The sequence below is a fragment of the Thunnus thynnus genome, chromosome 3 (assembly GCF_963924715.1).
Source record: "Thunnus thynnus chromosome 3, fThuThy2.1, whole genome shotgun sequence".
Taxonomy (NCBI): domain Eukaryota; kingdom Metazoa; phylum Chordata; class Actinopteri; order Scombriformes; family Scombridae; genus Thunnus; species Thunnus thynnus.
The window spans coordinates 682,478-705,800 of record NC_089519.1 but is presented as its reverse complement, the minus strand read 5'-3'; the positions used below and the strand labels follow the sequence as shown (position 1 = coordinate 705,800).

General features: G+C 38.9%; 3 protein-coding genes across 3 annotated transcripts; 2 read left to right on the top strand and 1 right to left on the bottom strand.

Annotated features, from left to right (window-relative positions):
* The first annotated feature begins 3,594 nt into the window (after positions 1-3,594).
* LOC137173772 (OCIA domain-containing protein 1-like) lies at positions 3,595-6,968 on the top strand. The gene is made up of 8 exons (XM_067578848.1): positions 3,595-3,783; positions 4,060-4,144; positions 4,835-4,888; positions 4,990-5,037; positions 5,531-5,660; positions 5,794-5,966; positions 6,459-6,620; positions 6,757-6,968. The coding sequence occupies exons 1-8, from the start codon at positions 3,730-3,732 to the stop codon at positions 6,792-6,794; spliced, it is 744 nt and encodes a 247-aa protein (XP_067434949.1). The 5' UTR covers positions 3,595-3,729; the 3' UTR covers positions 6,795-6,968.
* Positions 6,969-8,344: 1,376 nt separating this feature from the next.
* Positions 8,345-9,727, bottom strand: rhbdd2 (rhomboid domain containing 2). Its single transcript, XM_067578836.1, has one exon. The coding sequence runs from the start codon at positions 9,586-9,588 to the stop codon at positions 8,620-8,622; it is 969 nt and encodes a 322-aa protein (XP_067434937.1). The 5' UTR covers positions 9,589-9,727; the 3' UTR covers positions 8,345-8,619.
* A 3,100-nt stretch (positions 9,728-12,827) lies between these two features.
* On the top strand, positions 12,828-19,151 carry chic2 (cysteine-rich hydrophobic domain 2). The gene is made up of 6 exons (XM_067578823.1): positions 12,828-13,156; positions 14,374-14,428; positions 14,747-14,902; positions 15,043-15,099; positions 15,204-15,263; positions 15,931-19,151. The coding sequence occupies exons 1-6, from the start codon at positions 13,023-13,025 to the stop codon at positions 15,979-15,981; spliced, it is 513 nt and encodes a 170-aa protein (XP_067434924.1). The 5' UTR covers positions 12,828-13,022; the 3' UTR covers positions 15,982-19,151.
* Positions 19,152-23,323: the final 4,172 nt, after the last annotated feature.

The window sequence follows — 23,323 nt, the reverse complement described above, 5'->3', positions numbered from 1 at the left end:
TTCAGTTCAGATCTTTATTGTCCCACAAAACACATTGATCTAAAACAATTCTGAATGGGGAAACATGAACAAAATGTGTCTTAACTCTCCATAAGTTATTTGAGCTATGTACATTTTTTAGTTTTTGAGATATGCTCATTTTCACAAGCAGAGTGCAAAGGTGTTTTGATAGTTTCATCTATTATGACGATCAAATGTGATGACGTGAGAGACAGAAGCCTTATCTTTCGGCTGAAAAAAAGAGTGAATGCTCTCGATATTACGGTTTTTATTTTAGATCAGTTGAAACACGATTATGCAAACAAAAAATAAAGTGCTAAACTGTGTGAGGAATCAAGAGGCAGTTTATTATAATGTATTAGAGTTACAACCACTTTTTGCACATGAAAACTTAAAGCCGTTGCACATCTCTATCCAAGACCCAGGTCCTAATAGAACACTTCCATGCTTTATTTCTACCCTGTTTGATTGTTGGTTTATTTATAGGAGGCAGTGCACATTAATTAACATTGAAATTTTGAAAATGTTCATGTAAATGTTGCTCAGCATATAATTTTCAGTTTTTCAATTTTTGGTCCTGTTGGCACATCAGAGAGGCACTTGACCCCTTTCCAACCAAGGCAGTTCGAGGGCCGGTTCAGAGCCAGTGCCCAATCTCAAACCAGTTCTTCACATTTCAACAGCCAAAGAAGTGGCTCTCAGCCAGGAAAACTGGTTCCAGAGTGGCACCAACTCTTTGCTGGTCTATAAGACAGAAATGCTTATCATGACCAACCAAAAACAAATCTCTGCCATCGTAGTGCAGATTTTGAGCCAGGCTAAAATCTGTTAGTATGTCACTTAATTAACTTTTAATATTTTTTCAGGTGAGAAAGTGATCATGTAGATTCCCAATACGTGGTAAGTTTATCCAAATAACACCTGTTTGGAAATTTAGTGGCCAAAGTGCCCATGTGGTTAGCTCAAGTACCCCCACAGTGACTAAACTGACACCTAAGTGCCTACTGATCATCCCAGATGCCCCTCTGTGCCCCCCAAAAGCCCCTTTAAGTGACCAATCAAGTCCCTCAAGTGCTGCTATTATCAGCCTAAGTGTCCTACCGCTCTAACATGTCCTTAGGACCAAACTGAACCTTAACCCTGCGTAGGAGGTCTTTTTCTTGCCTCACTCACACTCACACAGTTCTCCTTGGGAAAGACATGTTTCTTTCTCTCTCTCATGCACAGATTAGACAAAACATATTTTTAGTCTGGCCTCTCCTGTTATGTCATGTTGCCAGTAGAACTGAATGGATGATAACTGGGACAACAGAGGAAAAAATACACCTCTATTTTAGGTTTATCAATAAATGGTAGCCTATTGATTGTGATTTAGTGTCTCTTCCTCTTCCCTCTGTCTCTTCCTCTCTGGACACACTCTGGATAAAAAGACATACTCATGTTGAATCCTCATCTCAAGCCAAGTTTTGAGTACAAATACATTTATTTACTTTATGCAGCTTCATACAGTATAAGAGGCAATAAAAGTCTTCATTGTATCAAATGGTGTGCAATGGCGTCACCTAGGTATCATACAATGCAATTGCAACATTGTACCATTTTATTCTAATTTTGGCAGTGTCTTGATAATCTGATACAAATAATCTAATTTATTGTATTTTTGTCTCTGTGGAAGTATGGGTTGTTATAGCTGATACTGTATGGATACAACCAGCACATGGCGGGACAATTATTATGGAATATATTACGTTTTGTAAGTCCCTGATGGATGACTTTGTTATAAAGTTTCTCAGCTTTCATTAGATTTCTTTTAATTTGTGTTGTATCCTTCTATCATATGTGTTTTGATGTCGTTTTGTCTGCTTTTGCATTGCTCATTTGTTTGTTTTAATGCATTTTTTTAATGCAGAACCCTAAATGTAATTAATATTTGGTGTGACCACGTTTTGTCTTTAAAACTGCACCAATTCTCCTCGTTACACTTAAACACAGTTTTTCAAGGCATTTGGCAGGAAGGTTTTTCCTGCATCTTGGAGAAGTTGCCACAGTTCTTCTGTGGATTTATGCGTCTCAGTGTCTTCTGTCTCTATATTTAATCCCAAACTGACACAATGATGTTGAGATCAGGGCTCTCTGGGGGTCATACCATCTGTTGCAGGACTCCTTGTTCCTCTTGTGGGTGAAGATCGTTCCTCATGAATCTGGCTGTATGATTGGGAATCAAACTGGGACTGATCAGACATTTCCTGATGGATAACAATCTAGTGCCTAAAACTTTTGCACAGTACTGGATGTTAAACAATCTGGGATGACAAATCAATAAAGTAACATTAAGCACTAAGAGGTAACTTTGTATTGCCAGGTAATACTTTAAAAAGATTGTTACATTTACTAAAGTACTATAATTAAGTACAGTTTTGAGGTACTTGTACTTTACTCGAGTATTTCCATGTGATGCTACTTTCTACATGTCAGAGGGAAATATTGTACTTTCTACTCCACTACATTTATTTGACAGCTTTAGTTACTTTTCAGATGAAGATTTGACACAATGGATAATATAACAAGCTTTTAAAATACAACACATTGTTAAAGATGAAACCAGTGGTTTCCAACCTTTTTGTCTTTTGACGTCTTACAAAAAGCAGTGTGTAGTCGGGGTCACATTTCACATGTCTATGAGTTGTTAACAGCTCCACCAAATAGTGATTTTTCCCTCTAAACTTCTCACATGCTTTCATTTCAATAAATGTTCAAATGATCCAATATTTCAGCAAAAATCAAAGAATAGTGATTAATCATCATTAATCCCATTAATCATCTCACGACCCCTCAGATTTAACTGCTGACCCTTTGGAGGGGCCCGACCCCTAGGTTGGGAACCACTGGACTAAACTAGCTAACTGTATATAAAGTAGTGTAAACTAGCTCCACCTCCAGCAGCTACAACAGTAACATTAATAATCTAATGTCATATAATAATATATCAGTCAGAGGGACAAAATGAATACTTTTACTTTAATACTTTAAGTACATTTTGCTGCTAATACTTATGTACTTTTACTTAAGAGGGATTTTTCATGCAGGACTTTTACTTGTAATAGAGTATTTTTACACTGCTGTATTGGTACTTTTACTGAAGTAAAGGATCTGAGTACTTCCTCCAACACTGGTCATTACTTGCACATAGGTGAGGATGTGAGTAGAGGTTGTAGCACTAGAGGGCAGACGTTGACATTTGAATCGCATGTGTCCTTTCAAGGTTATGTACATCTTTAAATCTTTAACATGCATTAAACAAAGAACTGGGTGTTAACTTTCGAGAAGTAACACATTTCTTGCATCACATTTTTCTTGCTTAAACTAACGTTAACTGCCATTTTTTTCCTAGGATGGCGAAGTCATATCCCGCCCTTCTCTGCCTCTGATTGGCTAGTACTCGTTGCCTTCTTTGGTTTTATTGGTTAGATTTAGGTATGAGGAGTGAGATTGGTTAGGGTTAGGGTAAGAATATCTGGGTAAGCCAATCAGAGACAGAGTAAGGCGGGTCGTAATGCCATCCTAGGAAAAGTAACCGACAAATGACACCTTTTATTTCCGGGTTATGTCAGTGCTGGCAGAAGCAATGACATTGTACCAAACACTACAGAAGTCAGTCCGCCGAGTGGCTTACACTTTGTCGTTTCACATGGTTTGAAGGCTTCAGTGAGTACTGACGTTACCGTCAACATGTCATCCACTACTACCGGTTTTAACGAGGAGCAGCAGCGCAGAGGAGCACAGGTAAACACGCCGAGAAACACGCAGGATCCAACAAGCTACTAATAACGTGCTAGCTGGCTCAACGTTACTTTTGGAGGAACCACACACACACACACACACCGTACTGGCTGCTGTTCAGTGTTCCGTAGGTTGGGGCTGTGTGTTTGTGTGTGTTTGTGTGTGTGTGTGTGTGTGTGTGTGTGTGTGTGTGTGTGTGTGTGGCTTTCCAACAAGTCTAGTGCCAATTAAATAAGAGATTTAAAGTTAACGCTGTGTTGTCGGTGTGTTAATCTGCAGGGGCCAGTAGGCATGGACTACATCCCCACAGAGGAGGAGAGGAGGGTGTTTAAAGAGTGCAACCACGAGAGCTTTTGGTACAGGTGTAAGTTTCTGTCTTGCACATACAGGTCAGACCCATTTTTTAAGTTAAAGGACAGGTTCACAATTTTTAAGTCTGTCTTAAAACAATAGTCAGGAGCCCGAATGAACATTGACACGTTTTTTCTTGTCATAATCATTCCTCCTGTTCATACTGGCTATTAGAAGATCTCTTCATAATGCACTTACAATGTAAGTGATGGGGTGCCAAAATGCACAAGCAATTATGAAGTTTCAGTCTTATCAGTGCCAAAGTCCCTCTTTTTGTTACTATACTTCCACTGCAGCTCAACAGGGAAACACAAAGAGGGAATTTGATGCTAAAAAGCCTGTAAATGTGTCAGATATCCAGTCATGACTAACTCAGACTGCTGAAGCATCATGTAAGCTTTAGATAAACTTTTAAATGCATTTTTGTATAAAATGACTGTGGACACACTGTGGATTTTGTCCCTCATCACTTCCATTGAAAGAGGATCTCTGAACAGGAGGAACGATTACAGCGAGGAAAACTTCCTGACTGATGTTTTAAGACAGACTTGAAAAATTGTCAACCTATCCTTTAAAATAAAGGAAAGATTTTCTTTCTTTGCCAAATACGTTTTATTGATCATAACAATATGTACATTCATTTTCATATTATGTACAACAAAATGTTTGTATTGAGTCTGACATCAACAAGCTTCCCTCACAGCGGTGCCCTTCTCCGTGGTGAGCATGGCTATCACTCAAGCCCTGGTTGCCAGAGGTAATGTTACGCACAATGTAGAGAAATCAGCAAAACATCTGTAAAATAAGCATAAAATGATTTTGATCTGTAACGTAACCCTGTTCTGTTTAAATGTATAGGGACCCTATCAGCATCTCCGAGGTTTGGATCTCTACCTAAACTGGCCTGTAAGTTCCTGAATGTTAAACACTCAGTAGCCTGATATCATTGGGACTAAATATTAGAAACACCTCATAGTTTAATGCTCAACAATTTAAAAGAACCACAAACTACATAAAGTTGAATCATCACTTCTCTAAATGGTTTCAACTATAACATTATAATCTTCATGAAAGTAGGATTGATTGCAGTTTTAACTATGTGAGCTTAAACATCCTCCTAAATGCCACCTTGTAGTAAAGTGATGAACTTTTCTGAACTTATTTTACTGCTGATGCGTGTTTAGCTGCAGCATCATATCCACATCAGTAACTATACTTTTCACAGTTATGTCATCTGACCCCAGTTGAAATGAAATATTATATGAAAGTGTAAAATGTGGTCACATTATCCTTACTGAGGTATTACATTAATCTTTCATAGCTAAATCTGACTCTACAGTGAAGATTTTCTTAGTATTTGTATGGAGAATTATTTCTTGAAGCATGTTTGTCTCTCCAGTTGCTGGTTTCTGTGGTTACCTGGCTGGGAAAATGTCCTACATGAAGACATGCCAGGAGAAGTTCAAGAGGTTGGAGAACTCCCCTCTGGGAGAGGCCCTCAGACAGAGGACAGGACTGCCTCCACAGTAGTGAGTACACACACCAGAGTTCACCCTCATTAAACCGTCTTACTATATGGTTTTACAGCTGCTTCTTTCATTTACTGTCTTATTTTTTCAATCCACCAAACACCTTTTTACCATTTTTTTCTGTTCTACCCAGTTCCAGAGGTCCTCAGTCAGAGATGAGTGACCCAAACAGCCTGTCATTTGACCCCATGTTCCAGCCAGCAGAAAGTCCCGGCCAGACGCCCACACAGACCAGAGATTATGGATATGGGTATAATCCAGAGCCACCTGCACAGATGAAAAAACCAGATGACTTCAGTGCTCAAGGTATCACACACAGAACCATCGTGTAGGCTCACAAAAACACAGTCATGACTTTTTTAGTGTGAAATCACGTTAAGCCTAAAGTGTGTTGGGCCCACTGACAATAAGACACTTAACTTGCTAATCAATCCTGTGACGAGCCTGAACCTAGTCTGCTCATATTTAAAGCTTTAAGTCTATTTTTTGATTGTGTGTCTTTTGTGTGTGTTTAGCTATAGTCAAAGCCCTACTTCCCTCTGACAAAATAAGATTAAAAGAGTATAAAATGATAGATTTCAGTGTTCAAACTCGTTGTACTTGCTAAAATCAACTGTCTTAACAGTTATGTAGATGAATATGTTCTTCATATACTCTCAGTCTTTTTTTTTTTTTATTTCGTCCAAAGATGATTAAAGCTTACAAGGTCTTCAGAATGTCACCAAAATGTGTCCCTGAAGTTTAACTGTTAGTATGTCAGCTGTATTTTGGTGTAGATGACCTTTCTCTGTCCTTCAGTCCAGTCATATATGGAAGAGGAGGAGCCCAGGAGAAAGCCCATCCTCTATGAAGACCTGAGGCTTAAAAACAGAGAGAACTACGAGGTTACACTCACTCAGAAGGCCGAGACGCTGCTCAAACCTTCACCTGAAAAGGGTTCAGAAAGACCAATAAAAGAGGGTAAGTTGCCACCACAGAGATGAGTAAAGCACTTTTTGGGTTAAAGAAAAGTTTACATATACATCAGTAGTTTTAATGAATCTGTGAAAGGCTGATTTAACATTATTTCCTTTTATCTCCATCTGTTATGTTACAGCGAAGAAGAACATCTATGGAGACACTTGGGAGGAATGAGTCCTTTATTTGATCTTTAAGACGTCATCTGTGCTCCGGCTTCACTGTCATTTCAGGACAGTAAGCAGCTCAGTGTGTGACTTAGTCTCAGGTGTCCTGAAGTTGTGAGTTTCTGATCAATATGTTGTTGAAAGTGAGTGAAATAAACCAAATTGCTTGAGGAATAAAACTGTCTTTCTTTGTGCAGTGACAGTGATTTTAAACCTTTTTATCTCCACTAGCACAAAACATTCATTACCATCATTATCATCATTAGTTTTAAATAAGATTTTCAGAATTTAAGGTCATAAAATGTCTTTAAAAAATCTCATTTTTTAATTATGGTAAGTCTTAGATTTTGAGGTGATGCCTAGTTGCATGAGAAATATCTCCCCCCAGGATTCACCAGTTCAAAGATGGTTTGGTCTTTGGTTGCGACTCACTTCAGTCCAGCTCTTTGTTTCAATCGGTTCTCCACAGGACGCCACCTGCTGTCACAAAGGTAACAGGTTTTAATGGACTGTTTAAGTGGATGAAAGGTAGACATACTGGAACATGAATGTGCCTTAATGAATGAACTACAGCTGACTCTGTGGGTTCGAGAACGACCAGAACAGCCTTATTGTTTTACAGTGTTGTCAATATGAATAATTCCAAGCAAATTGGAATTTAAATTTAAATTTTAAATTAAAGTGCTTTTTTTTTAAACACAGTTTTATCCAATGTAAAGTGTAATAGTGGAGCACAGTTCATTGCATTTGCCATTAATTGGATTACTTTGTGATTTTACAGATGATTGTTATATGGAGATACAAAATTATCCAGTAAAATGTCCCCACTAATAATGTCAAATTCATTTCAAACATGAAGCTCAGCCCTAATTAAATGTTCTGCTGAGGTCTTAAAAAGCATTAAATTTGATTTGAAGTGTGCAGCCACTCTGATTACTGCAGAGAAATGAATATTGAAGCTATTGCTTGTACTTCTATCAAAGCACACTAGACAATTTGTTCACAAGCAGCAAACATTTAACATGGGTATTAAGTCTTTTCATGTTCACTAATAAGACCATGATGGAAGTACAACTAAATATCAGATCAGAGTTTTTTTTGTGGAAGAGAAAGTTACTTCATGCTCGTCTCAAATGAAAGCCTTGTTTTTAGGGGCTTGTATACCAACTAGATTTAACATTATTGGTCTTCAAGTCGACGTCATTGTTTCAACCATACTGGACCTTCATTAGGCAAATGGCTAACAAGACATGTATGCGCACAAAACTGATATATCCTGTTGGTATTATGGTCAAGTGATCAAACAAAAAAAATATTTTTACAACATGACCTTTGAGATACTGCACATGTTCAAAAATCAAAGTTGAAGACATGGTGGGGTTTTTCTAGTCCAATAAAAATAATCCTGTGTGTGAATAATCACTTTTTTCACATTGAAATTAACATTGAATCTGTTATTCTGCTTCTGGCCTAAAAACAGGACAGGATGTGCACACAAATTAGGGCTTTCCGTATGTAAATGAGTGTTTTTTTTCTGGATACTCTGTATGTTGTATTATATATATATATATTTATTTGTAGAAATAAGGAACAAATGATATAAAAGACATTGAGTACATTTTTAAATTTAAGTACAAAAGTTACCCGTAACATTTAAACGTTCAGAGAGATGTCACTTTATACAGACAGAGACTCCACTCAGTTAGATGAAAAGAGGAGCTGCAGGTGTACCATCACTTGTCGTGGGTTAGGAGTGGAAAATAAAGCTGTATTAATAGAATATGACTTGTCTGCATGTTTGCAGTGTTGTAAAACAATCACAGAAATTAATATAACTATAGTTGACCATGACTGTGAGTGAGGTGGCTGTGGTTGCAGCTTTGTCCATGACTGGTCCCAAAGCTATGTGCAGAGCCATGTCCATAAGGATTGAGAGGTTGTGTGGGACTGGACAGGGCACTGGTTGCGTTCGGCCAGCCTTCATACATGTTGGCTGTCATATCAGCGGTGTTGATGCTGGACAACGGAGCATAAGCCTGGACCGGGTAGGACCCAGGGGTTGGATTAATTTGTGGAAGGAGGGTCTTCCTCCTCTCCTCCGTGGAAGCAGGGACAAACATCACAGCGCAGATGCTCCTCAACAACCTGAAGGGCATCATCTTCTCAACAACGCCAGCCCTGGCCTCAGATATGTCCAGAAGGGAGAACCATCCTTTACCATACATCCACCCAATCAGGATGGCAATGACATTACATAGGAGCACACTGTGAGGAACGAGGGCAGTAGTGATTATGAGGAACACCCAAGGGAGAGCTACGGTGGGGAAACTGACTCCACACAGGAATCCTTTAGTCATTTTTGTGTGCATGGTAGTTAAAGCCACACAGGCAAGGGCCACAGGAACCAACCCCTCGGTGTTACACTGGCTGCTGTCACTCTGCAGAAGATCCAGGAAGGCGTAAAACAAGCCCGTGCTGGTCGACAGCAAGATGAACAGAAACAGGAAACGCACCGTGCCAACACCTTTCTCCAAACTGCCGCTGAGAAACACCAGAGTTATGATGTTCAGGAGAAGCTGAGCAAGTGTCTTATGGTAAAAAGGGTACGTCAAGAGCCTGTGGAGGTGTCCATTTACAAAAACACTTGCACCGACGCTGAAGACCCCCGGGGTGAAGTTGAAATATGTTTGGATACCAAACAACGCGCACGATGAAAGGACAACAGTGAGAATCCCGCTTGTGATGCTAGGAGCCACGTCTCTGAAAATTTGTAAAATCATATTAAAGTGATCTGTTCCTGCCATCGCACGGCTAATAAACTAAAGCAAAAGTTTACCGAGATTTACTAAAGCAACTGTGGGTCAATTGTCTCCACACTTCCTAAACAGTAAGTACTGTCATATCCGCATTCTGTGAAGGCCCGCCCCCACACTGCCTCTGATTGGCTCTAACCCTGACATTCTAAACCTAATCCAACCAACGAAGGCAACGAGTCCTAGCCAATCAGTGGAAGAGTAGGGCGGGTCTTCAAGAAATGCTGGTGGGAAAGAAAACGAGGCATTATATCAAGTGTGATACATAAATAAATATATCATTCTGCACCGGGAAGCTCAAACATTCGAGAGGAAAAACATTTTTTGAGTGGAGGAGGACTTAAACTACGCAGCAAATGGAAATGGTTTTAGCACAACCACATACTAGTTGTGTGTGAGTCAAAATCTAAATACCCATAACCCGGAGGGTCAACATATGCAATCTCTCGCCAACTTTTATGCCATATCAAGAATTCTTGACTTCCGGTTGGATTTATTGTTCTGTTTTTTGTTTTTGATTTTCCGTATTATAATATAATAATAACATTTCACAACTTTTATCATTATCATTATATTTGTGTGATAAAACAGTGTAGACTTTACATTACAATGATATTTACATGTTAAGTAAAGTAATTATATCCCATTAATATGTCATATAACACTCTAAATAATGAGTAATTCTGCAGAATAAGTACTTTTGCTTCTGATAATTAAAGTGCTTGTTGCTTATACTTTCATCCTACATTCTAAAGTTTAAATGAAGGGCTTGTGTACTTGTAAATGAGTATTTTTACAATTACAAAAAACACATAAGAAATAGAAAGAAAAATACATAAAATAAAATAACAGAATAAAGTTAAATAAAGACATTAAAAACAATAAACACATTAACATTTTTTACAGCCTTCTTATTGATGCAAGATTTAATGGTCTGTAGGTACTGCTCACATTCTTTATGAAGAACTGAGAAGAGAGGTTTTTTGTTGGTAAACTTACACGCGTGAATATGAAACTGAAGCTAAGATAATTAGAAGATTGATGATGCAAGCTTGTTTCCCATTCTTTCTGTTGTAACTTAAAAACCTAAATAGTACATGTTTATACAATAAAGCAAAACCAGCCATAAATGTATCATTAATAAACTTAGAAACCTCTTGCCATAGTCACAATGTCAAAATGAACGAGGCACAGTTTCAAGATGTGCAGAGCAAAAACAACACGATACATTAAAGTTCCCCATCACTATTCTTGTTCCCTAAGTTGGATGTTTGAGCTTCACTGTGCAGAATAACGTTTGTGCAGAGTCTGACAGTAGAAGGCTGTTTCCACATTAATCCGCTGTAAGTGAAAAGTTTCTCTGTTCTCACAGAAAATCTGATTTTAAGGTGTGTACTTCCAAAGATGATCTGTGACATCACAATTAGTTTGGAGCCAACTACAGTCCAGTATACAACGTACACAAGTATGATGTGTCCGATGCACATACACTGAGGATGGACTTTACAGTGAAATAGGAGACATTGTGTGTCCATCAGTTCAACTTTTGAAATGATCAATATTTACATACTCATAGATTCTGAGTTTTTCAATGAGGGAGAAGGAGGCAATGCCATTTTAAGAATTTTTAATTCAGTTCAATTCAAATTTTATTTGTATAGCACCATCTTATACAAAATATGTTGTGTTCATTAAAAAAAATGCTCGACTGAGAAGGAAGGTCTTTCGTTTTATTTTGAAAGAATACATTGTCAGAGCAAGTCTAAGATCTGCAAGCAAACTGTTCCATTATTTAAGTGCACATATGCTGAATGCATCTCACCAGACTTTGAAAATGCTCTAGGCACATGGAGAAGGTTTCCACCTTGTGACCTGAGAGATCTGCTGGGATGGTATACTGACAGCATGTCTGATATGTACTATAGAGCCAGAGGGTAGCCAGTGAAGGTTTTCGGAGGACTGGAGTTATGTGGTCTCATTTTTTTGTCCTGGTTAGAACTTGTGCAGTTGGGTTCTGAATAAGTTGTTATCTATGGATTGTTTTGTTTGGAAGACCCATAAACAGAGAATTGCAGAACCATCAGTGGATAGTGAGATGAAAAGCTGCGTGTCGTCGGCATAATTATGGTAAATAATGTTATGTTTGCTGATAGTGTAGCCAAAGGGAAGCATATATAAGTTGAAAAGAAGAGGACCCAGCATGGAGCCCTGCAGGACCCCATGCACTAATTCGTATTTGTTAGATTTGAAGTCATCAAGTGTGACAATGAAATTCCATTTGCAGGCAGAATTCAAACCACTGGACACCCATGCCAGATAGACCCACTCAGTCTCTCAGTCTTTGCAGCAGGATCCCATGAACCACTGTGTAAAATGCAGATCTTAGGTCTAGGAGTATTAGGACTGAGTTTTTTTTATTGTCACTGTTGATCCTCATGTCAACAACATCTTGCTAACAACTTTTAAAAGAGCAGTTTTTGTACTATGAGATGTGTGGAAGACAGATGAGAATTTATCATAAATATTATCTATAAGTTGCTGATATACAACCTTCTCGATGATTTTACTCAGGATGATGAGGTTTGAGATTGGCCTATAGTTGCTAAGTGCATTTGGGTCCAGGTTGTTCTTTTCAGAGGTGGTCTAATAGCAGCAGTTTTCATACAATGTGGAAAGATACCAGTCTGGAGAGCACAGTTTACTATTGACAGGATGTCATCTGTTAAAAAATTAAAAACAGATTTAAAAAAGGATGCTGGAAGTGGATCAAGGGGGCTGGTAGAGGACTTAAGTGGATTTATAGCATCAGTGAGATCCCTGGAGTCTACAATGCAGAAATGCTTGAGACCGCCAACACGCAATGGTGGAGGTACGTCACACTTACCAGTAAAGTTAGTAACTGGGATATTGCACCTAATGCTGAGAATTTTGTCAATGAAAAATGATGCAAATTCATTGCATTTGGCGGTTGAGAAAGAGGAAACAACAGGGAAGGGGCTAATGAGTTTACCAATGGTTGAGATGAGGTAATTAATAAATTATATATGTATAATAATAAAACAGTTTTTTTGTGGGAAAAAACTCCAATCAGACACGATTTATTATTCCAAGTGGAGGATTTATATTTGTTACAAAGTATGAGTGAAGTGGATCTTTAAAGATTTAGGATGTCAACACTGATCTTTTCGGGGGAAAAAGTCTGACGTCAGCACGTCTGTCCCCCTTCCGGTTACTGCGGCGGATGTTGATGTTTTGTTTCGGAGCCTGCTGAGCGATGTGAGCTGTATCGTCTCCGGGACGGGTATATATATTGTCTTCACGGTTTTCTTTGTACTTTTTTTTATTTTCTCGGTAAGGTCTCGCTGTTCCGCGGCACAGTGTCTCTCCCGGCGTCTCTCCCGGGAAGCGCGAGGCCGAGCCGTGCGATGATGGAGGACTTTGATGAGATCTACGAAGAGGAGGAGGAGGAAGAGGAGGACGAGGACAGGGCCGCGGAGGAGCAGCTCCTCAAGTACGCTCCGGACCCGGTGGTGGTGCGAGGGTCCGGCCACGTCACCGTGTAAGCAAACTGACGAGATTAACGGGCACCGAGAGAGGCGTTTACCGTCACCGTGTGACGGTTAGCCGCGGCGGTGTCGGTGGATAACCGGCTGCTAGCTGGGTTAGCCGCCGTTAGTGACCTAACGTTAGCATAGCATCCAGTTAGCAGCCAGCTTTCGTTTTAGCAGAAGTATACGGCCTAATAAATATGAACATTTGCTGTATGTACCGAGTAATGTGGAAAGCTGTTATGTTAGCTAATGACAAGTCAAACGTTTGATTATTGTTATTATTTTAACAAAAACACACTCGTGGCCAAAAGTACTCTCATTTGATTTCACCAATCTTTCCTCTTGCTTCAAAGATAAGACTGATCAAGACAGATAATTTAAAAAAATGTTAATAGTTCCGCGTTTTTTAATTATGTTTTTATTTATTTGCCTCAAGACCATGATCATCTGATATGGAGCACAAACAGAGTAGACAATTATAACGAAACGATAGTACACGGCATGGCTAAAGTACAACAAATGTTACTGAAACAAAGGAAGAACATTTTTCAGCAGGGCACGTCATTTACAAATAACTTTTGGCTTATCTGATTGTAATGACTTAATTTTCACATAGATGGGCGTTTTAAATGATAATCTGGCAAGTACTACAGATGTATTTGAGAAATAAACATTTAAAACGTCACCCTCGTCATGAGCTGATACAATGCCAGGTTGTGCAAATGTGTTTTTAGTTGTTTTCTCAAACTAGCTACCGCGTTGGCCTCTCTGATATGTCTCCTTTATTACTCTTGTTGAGGTGGTACAAATAAGTACCTTAATTAAAATTGGTTAGGTGATTGATCTGAATTGACTGGATTTGTTTAATACACATTCAATTTGATTTAGGACTAAGATACGTGGATATACCTTGCTTTAAAATCCCTTAAATATATTTTATGAAATAACAGATTGTTTCTGTTTTGGTAATATTATAATGTCTGTGTGTTATGGGACCCCTCTAAAATAAGATGCTGCTGACAATGATTTTATCCTGAAAATAATTTACCCCTCATTTCTGCTGGGTGAAGTGGAGGGAAGTATTTACCCACCTATTGCCTAAAATTAGTTGCACAATTGGTAGGTTTGATGCTGTTTTGTAAAAGTCTTTATTTAAGTCAACAGTCCAAATACAGTGTATGTCTGCTTATCTATAACTATCTACTTTTTTCCCTCACCTCTGCAGGTTTGGGCTTAGTAATAAATTCGAGTCAGAATTTCCTTCAGCACTTACAGGAAAGGTGAGTATCTTGTCGTTAGTCATCATTACATATTATCTATGACAAAATTATACTCTCATATTGGGCTCCACTACAAGCTTACATTATTTTCTAGCCACCAGTTAACATATGATATATCATTTGGTCATTTTTAATATTATTACTGTAGTGCAGTATGTTGTCTTTCTCCATTGGCCTTCAGACACATACAATGATGCATCTCATCACCACTACAAAACACAGTTAACATTTTTGTGACCACTAACAAAATTTGAACCTGCCATCTAAGAAGGTTAAATGTCACTATATTAACGATACCATGTATGTGTGCACCCTCAGGTGGCACCAGAGGAATTCAAAGCCAGTATCAACCGTGTAAACAGCTGTCTGAGGAAGACGCTGCCCGTGAATGTGCGGTGGCTCCTGTGTGGTTGCCTCTGCTGCTGCTGCACGTTGGGCTTCAGTTTGTGGCCTGTCATCTGCCTCAGCAAGAGGGTGAGATACCCACCCACACCGTTCCTCACTCATATGCATCATAATGTTAAACCTCACACCAGCTTCTGTTGCATTTAGTGAAATCAGCTAAGAAATCAGGAAAAAATAATATATCATCCTATCTCACTGTTGCCTTCCAGACAAGAAGATCTATAGAGAAGCTTCTGGAGTGGGAGAACAGCAGACTCTACCACAAGGTGAGCACAGAAGGCATAGATGGATGTGTGTGTATCAATAGTGAGTGAACTTGTTTGTGACATGTTATAGAAAGTCTCTGATCACTATTGCACTCTGTTTGCAGTTGTGTTTGCATTGGAGACTAAGCAAAAGGAAGTGTGAAACCAACAACATGATGGAATATGTAAGTATTGTATCTGTTGTTATTAATGTTTTAGCTTTGTACTTGTATTTTTGAGTGATATTGTCCCAAAATACTTGTAAAAACAGCACTGTGGTAATGACAAGGTTACACATGTTTCAAGTACTGTGGGGACAATAAAATACAGTCATACAATCAGACGTATCTTAGTTCCATTGTTGACATTAAGAAGTCATCTACTGATTGCGTATATTTGATTGAGCAACACAGTGTGTTGTTAGATGACGTCACATTCTGTGAAAGCGAAAGTTAAGCTAGGTTAAACTTTTTTGCTGGATGAATTACAGTGTTTGTTTTGGGGGTTTTTCTTGCTGGATCCCTCTGCTGCTTCAATGCAGTGGTTTTACTGAAGTGAATGAGGTTGTGTTTTTTCCACATTGTACTAATCTTGAAACAGAGTTTTACATGTTTCCTCTCACCCCTGCTGACACACCCAACATGCTTCAATGTGGGTGCAAAATATTTAATACCTGACACATTAAGGTAATTGATCCCACTGATTCAAAAGTTCTGTAAACCCAATATTTATAGTCCAACACATTGTCATTGTCTGCAATGACCAAATACAACACGATATGTAATTGTAGAAACCTTATAGCAAAATCTCTATCTTCTCACTACTAACAGCTATATTTCTTATCACCTACAGGTAATCCTAATAGAATTCCTACCTAAGATCCCCATCTTCAGACCGGATTAGCCCGACTGCAGCAGATCTTAAACCTTCACTGCTGCCCAGCTCTGTCAGATCCACAATGGCTGTCAAGTTTCTGACTAACTACCCTTTCCGAAATACTCCAATATTTTTGTTTACAGGGTAGCATCGGTCCTCCCTCTTTTCTCTTTGACCCGTTCTCCCACATGTACCTTCTCTAACATCATTGTTTACAAATCCAGCATCCCCACACGTTTTTTGGAGCGAAATTCACAATTAGACTTGAACCGTGACCTGATCAGGCGAGCTGGCGCACTGTGACACGGCCATGCTAACCGGCACCAGCCTGTTGGATGTCAGAGGAGAACCAGCCATGGGCAGTGTTACGGATTTTGGAACTCGAGCTGGAGACTGGACTCCTGAATGGAGTTCTGTGAGCTACAACTGGAATTTTGTCACTTATATGTTTCCAAACCTAAGCACATGGCACAGTCTGACCATGATCAAACAAACACTTTCATACGTTACCTACTGTCACACCGCCACATTCACCTGCAAAAAAAAAAAAAATACACCCCAGTGCTTTTGTAACTGTTGGTCTGGTGCTCTAGATCGTTACTAGAGGCTGTAGAGACAACACAACATGGAACTCCAAAGGAACCACATCGAAGGAACTTTCATCCAAATCAACTCTGTAGCAGACGGACTAGTCTTACAGGAACATGTTTGGCCAGTGGCCAGAATAGCTGGACTCAATAAATGTCACACTTATCAACTACCAGACATCCTTATCCTCCCACCTACTTTCATATCCCTGCACACTTCACTGTGCATCACCCTAACCCAGTGACAATCATGCAGTCTGACTGTACTCTGTAGTATGAATGGGTCTTTATGCTACACAATTTACCTGGAACAATTTGTTGTGTGTCCAGGTGATGAGCTGGCTGCCTAGCAACTGCTTCTGAGTCACAGTGGAATAAGTAAGCTGTAAAGAAGGCCACTGGTGATGAAGAGAAGAAACCTTTTTTTTTTTTTTTTCTTTTTAGTATCTCAAATTCTGTTTACTGTTTTGGTGAAAGAGAGGCAGTCGATGTTTGCAAAACTGTTCACTGTGTTTGTTAAATGTATGTGTGTGTCTCTATGTCTGAGAGAGAGAAACAGAAGCAAAAAAGAGACAAATCAGACATGAATAGATGCTCTTTACTCTGTAAGGCAGGGTTCTTTCTTTAAAGTATTTCTTTGCCATAACCGATCTTTGTTGCTTTTGTTGTAATTTATAAGCGTGTGAGTGCACATTTGATGTGTGCATCTGTGAAACAGGCCTCAGTTGTTCTTTTGCAAAGATATACCATGGCTGCTTCCTTTTTGTCTCTGGTCATGTGTCAACACTAAAGCACACAATCGCTTTGTCCTTAACATCTTCACATGGCCTCTCTTCTTTATCACCTGACTCCGGCTTATATGTGTGTTCAAGCTAAGGATGTGGCCCTTTATGAGAAAGTTCTTCAATTTTTTATATAGTATGACTCATTTTATTCAGCGGTCTGGGGTGATCAAGAGTGTTAGGTCATCTTTAGTAGGTGTTATGTAATCCCAGGGTTCTATATCATGAAGCAAGATTACTAAAATTAGCTTGATAACTATACCGAGTAAAATCAAACTTTTCCTAAATGTGGACTTAAAGCTGCACTAATCAGTATTTTTCTGTGTACTGTGAAAGGGGTCACTTTCACTTACAGTGATGAACCTACAGAGAATTATCTTCCCCTAAACTCTACAAAGTGTTTTAGCTGCTTTCAGCTCATTGTTTTGGTCCCGTAACTGTACTGTTTTGGTTAATTCTCACAGCGCTCATCAGCTTTGTTTCCAGCAGCAGCAGAAAATGGTGATTAACCCGCCAAATGCTACCTGCCCAGCACCAAACGGTGGACACAGTTAGCTGGTGATTATAGTGGAGTGTTCAGCTGCTATAGAGCCAAAAATATTTCCCTCCAGAGTTGGTGGAGACCAACAGAGTTAAAAATAGGAATTATATATTGAATTTATATTAGCCAGGTGGCAAGGCACACAACTGTAAATGAATGATAATGTTGCTCTGTGTCTACTGGATGTGTAAATAGGCAACTGTTTGCTAACAAGCTAGCGATATCAACTTTATAAAATGATGACATGTCAGTGTTGCGTTAAAAGCTTGTTGGTCTGTCCCCAAGGGGCCATAAGATCAATTTATGCAGTTTTAATTAAAAAGTAAAAGTACAGTTTTACTTTTTAGTTCAGTCATCTATCTGAATAACAATCCTGCTTCCTGATGAACACCGAAGAGTTTTTTTTTTCCAACTGTCATGAAGAACATCTCAGTTTAATGAAATATACCCACATTTTCAGCAAGCAGGAGAAAAAAAAGGCCTTTTTGAATATATAGATTTAGCTTTTCCCACTCAACACATCCAGTCACGGAGGCTGGTCATAACTACATGGAAGTTATGTGTATTGCAAGAATTTGAACACAGCCACTTACTTTTAGATGAGTCAGCTCTGGTGATTGTATGGATCACACTCAGGGGATTATACTAGATAAACAAAAAAAAAATGCATTGGAAACATCTCACTGTCAGATATGTTCCGAGATTACACCTGGAGGTCAAGTATACTATCACAGATAACACGTTATTTGAATACTTGTAAAACTATATACACTTGGAGTTTGTTTTGAAATTGAAACATGCCCCTATGAAAAAGACGACTAACCTTCCTGTGGTCTTCCTGTTTAGATAGTGAAGGAGGCACATACTCCACAGACCCACCAAGCCCAGACAGTGTGTTGGTTTATATGTTTAAAAAACCCAAATTCACTTGATTACCACTGGGTTGCCTATTGGTTCATCACTCTTCTATATTTTTGATCGTGGTCTGTTCTATGTAAATCAAGGCATAAGGCCATATGCAGATAGTTGTGTGTATGTATGTGTGTGTGTGTGTGTGTGTGCGTGCACATGGTGTATGCAGATGCAAATGTTCTCTGTAGATCTCAGACTGTGATTGAACCCTGCACAGAAATTGAGTCCTTTTTATATAATCTTGAGTGTTGTGTGCGTGTGTGTGTGTGTGTGTGCGTGTGTGAGGGAGAGAAAAATATATGTACATATGACTCATAAGCAGGTGTATGTACAGTAATAAACTACCAATAAACAAGGCTATGGGCATCCTCCTCACTTAACTGAGTGTAATGTTTTAAAACCTGGGCTGAACTAGCATGTGAGTTCAGTTTTTGTGTGTGTTAAAAAAAAGCATGTGAAGATTCTCGGTTATCTTAAGGTCACAAGATGTCTCGATTTACAAAGTCGAAGGCAGCTGTGGTTTTCCTGTTGACCACAAAGGCTTCATCAAATCTACTGACTGGTACGTAGGTTCCCACGATGAAGTTCCTACATCTGTACATCAGGGAAATGACACAACTGCAGATTAAGTAGCTCAACACAAAGCCTGGCAGTTAATCTACTTCATAAGAACAGGGGAAAGTCCTTTAAAAGGCAACAGTTTACAGTCAAGAGGGGCAAAGGGAACTACTGCTACATGCTGATCATTGTTGTTTAACACATCATTGTGAGTGAGCTCTGACCTGCCAGACAGAATGAGCAGCGGCCAGCCACTTTTTTTATTGACAGAATTGTCTTTAGACAGACATGAACTCTGTACAGTTAGTCTTCATACATCATAGAGCATTTTGACAAACTCCTTTGGTCCACCTACACTCTCCATAATCTATTTTCAGGAAATCAGACATTGATCCATCGCCAAACAAGCATGTCACACCTATAATCTTTGTGTCTTGAGAGGGAGACCCTGCCTCTGAGCAAATACCTGTAAGACAGAGAAAGTGTGGGTTCATTTCATTCATGCCAAAGAAGAGGTTGTGCGTATCGTGAATAAACAAATGCACATTCTTGTAGAGTTACATATACCTATCATGGCATCTGCTATATTAATTAAGGTTCAAAAAACTGCTTCTGGGTTCAGGCGAAGAGGCTGTGGTAAGTTGAGACATTCTGCCTGCTTCTTAAACTCTTCAGCTCTGCAACAGTCACAGTCCTTCTCTTGCTCAAGAGACAAGAAACATACAGAAATATACAGTATCCTGTGCAGAAATATAAAATACAGAACTACCCCTTATACAACTTGGATTGACTAGATGTCAGTTTTTAGGTTAGATTTCAGGGATGCAAAGGTTTTGACAGGATAAGTTATAGCAGAGGATTTAACCTTTTCTGAGTAATGAAATGTAATCAGGAAACCAGCTTTACCTTGTCCAGAGAGTCTTCTCTGTTAAATGGAGAAACTCCAAACAATTTTAATAATTCAAGAATGAATATTTCTGTCACTGTGGTTTTCAACATCATTTCCTTAGTTTGATGATTTTTCAACTGTCTCTGGTTCATTTTGGGGTTTCATTTAGAAAGCACTTTAACAGTAAGCTTACCTGAGCAGAAAACAAGTAAAGCACCATGTCAGTTTAGAAATTTTGTCAGACTTGACGAAGCTCATACAACAGTTTTCACAGGCTGTATAGGACACCTCGGGCCTAAAAAAATATCTTTGACATCCATAGTCAGTGGAATATCCCTTTAAAAATAAAGGGCAAGCTTTGTTTCTTGTTTGTTGAACAAATGCTCAAAAGTCGAGGTTCACTTACATTAAACAATGTTTTCACATTAAACATTGCACTACGTTTTATGCACTGATGCTGATCAGAGTGGCCTCTGCTGGAATGTTAAACTGCTTTTAATTCCTTCAGATGATATTTCAATCAGAGTAAACCTGCGATTACTGTTGTCACATTGTTGGCTTTTCTGGTACTCTTGTAACACTTTATGCTAAAGATAGCATAAAGTGTTCTCTCTGAGGTTTGAATATGAATATGATTTTATGGAGTTTCAGGTTTTTTAGCCTCGTGTCATCTCCCTAATTGTGGCAATTTATGCCTACAGTGTGTATTTACTTACTTGATTTTGTGTGATAAAGAGTAACTTAGTGATTGGTCTGAAATACAATCTAATGCATGTAAACTCTCAGATTTAACTATGTCACTGCCAAATTATTTTAACCCTACATTTGTCATTTATAAGCAATATATGAATAATATGATTTATAACTCACTGAAATTAAGTTGTAAGCAGACATTTCTAAGTGTTTAATATCTTTGTTAACAACAAACTCTTACGAAGAATTCATAATTGTGTATAAACAGCTAATGAATGCTTGATAGCACCGTATAACATAGTTGTAATTATATACACTCATATGTCTTCAATAGTTACTATTATCTAAAATATAATAAAATCTGTGAATGATTTGCACATGTGTATACAGAGTTGTTACAGTGAGAATGTTAAAGTGATACTGAACCAGCATTTGCTTTGTGACTACATTGACCTACATTTATTTATTTTATCAGTCAACATGTCTGTCGTCTTAGTCAGTAAGCAGAAGTCTCTCTCTCTCTCTCTCTCTCTCACACACACACACAGTGCTGTTGCAATTCTAGACACAAAGTTCAGATCTGTTTGTGCAGATATGTGGTCAGACAAAATATTTGCATTGCATGTTTCATTAATTTTGCATTACATGTCTCACCTGACCCTGAAAATGTATTTTCTAAATTGGTTCCTTATGAGTTATGGGATCCTACAAGATCACACTACTCTGTGTCAAAGTTATAACATAATGAACTGAAACCAACACCGAGCTCAGAGTGGAGTGGCAGCAGAAAGCTAGTTGAACTCACTGGGGTTCAGGTAAGGCCTGCAACCTTTCTTGTTGTTGCCAATCACAATTTTACCAGACTACTTGTGCCCTGACAAAGTACATATAAAAAGTTACATAGTACCTGTTTGTGCGGTCGGCATGCTTCCTTAATTAGACTTCACTCGCCTGGTTGGAGAGCTATCCAAACCTGAGTCATTGTGGTTCAGATTATTGGACTAAAAAAAATCTTAAAATGTAGATTTGAAATTATGCTTCTTTTTTTTTTTTTTACCACGGCATTGAAGGCATCACTCTCATTAGTGGTAGTGATTTTCACTCAGTGGCTGTTTTCATTAACTGTTCAGCATCGGGCTTATTTGTGCTTTCTGCTGCATGCATCCACTTGCCAAGCAACTGAAACAGAAGGTGTCTCCCTCAATTGAACAAGACAACAAACTGACAAATTCAAATATTTTTTGGTTTTAGAAAGATAAAGAACATGCTAGTTTGATAGATAATCTTTATATACAGTCAATGGTTGCAATCTGCAACCTCACCACTAGATGCCACTAAATCCACACTGGTCCTTTAAAAGTTAAGTGTCATACAACGCACTCACCAGCAGGTGGCAGAGTACATTACTGCAGGCCATATAGTAGAAGACTAGTGTCTGTTGGTAGTTTGAGGTTGTTGAGTCTTGCAGGTGAAGAAATAAAAATGGACATTTTTCTTCACCACTAATGTCGTCCCGTCTGAATGGTGTAACAGTTTGGAGCTTCCACTGATATATTACTTTACGATGAAAGACTCCCTGGCTTTGAGAAAATATGATAAAACACTGGTGTGTGAGGGCAGTAGACAGTTAGGTTAGCTAGTGGCTAACAGTTAGCTACTACATCACCGATCGGTTGTGTTATTTTTCAAATGTTAAGCGTCAGCTAAGTGAGATGTTAGAGCTCCGAGAAGAGTTTCTGCTGGAATTTTTTTTTTAAATGTTGTTTGAACTGACTGTGAAAGAACTACATTGAGTTTGAGTAGGCCTACTGTGTAATTTTTGGCAAAGACCACGAAGACATAAAAAAGCAAAACTCATGCAATTCTTGAACACGTTCTCAAGTTTTGTGAACGTGAGGAGTTGCTGGAGAGGGATCAGCGCCACTTTTCTCTTCACCTGCGGTCGGTGGGGGGGGGGGGGAGGGGAGGTGGCAGCTCAGACAGCGGACCCCAGGTCAGGTGGACAGAGAAAAACCACTGCGCCCATCGTCATTGGCAAAAATACTTTGAGCTTTAGCAGCCTTAAGCACAAGATTGAAAGTGGTCTAAAAAGGGCTATCCTGAAAGGGTAATTGTGGAGACAGTGAGAGGTGCTGTGAGTTCTTGTTTTGAAACTGAGGAGCTATTTATCACTCTAAACACTCTCAGACAAATCTAAAGAGCTCAATATGCAGAGAAGGACGCAACTAATCACTGATGCAGGAACGATTGAAACTGAAGCAGGAGTATTGGGTAAATAACTTAATGCATTTGGTTAAGAGGCCAGAGAGATTTTTTTTAAGAGTGCAATAATGTTCTTCACTAATGTTAATTAAACATTAAATAACTAATAATGCACTGTGTATGATGAAGTTTGCTTAATAACATT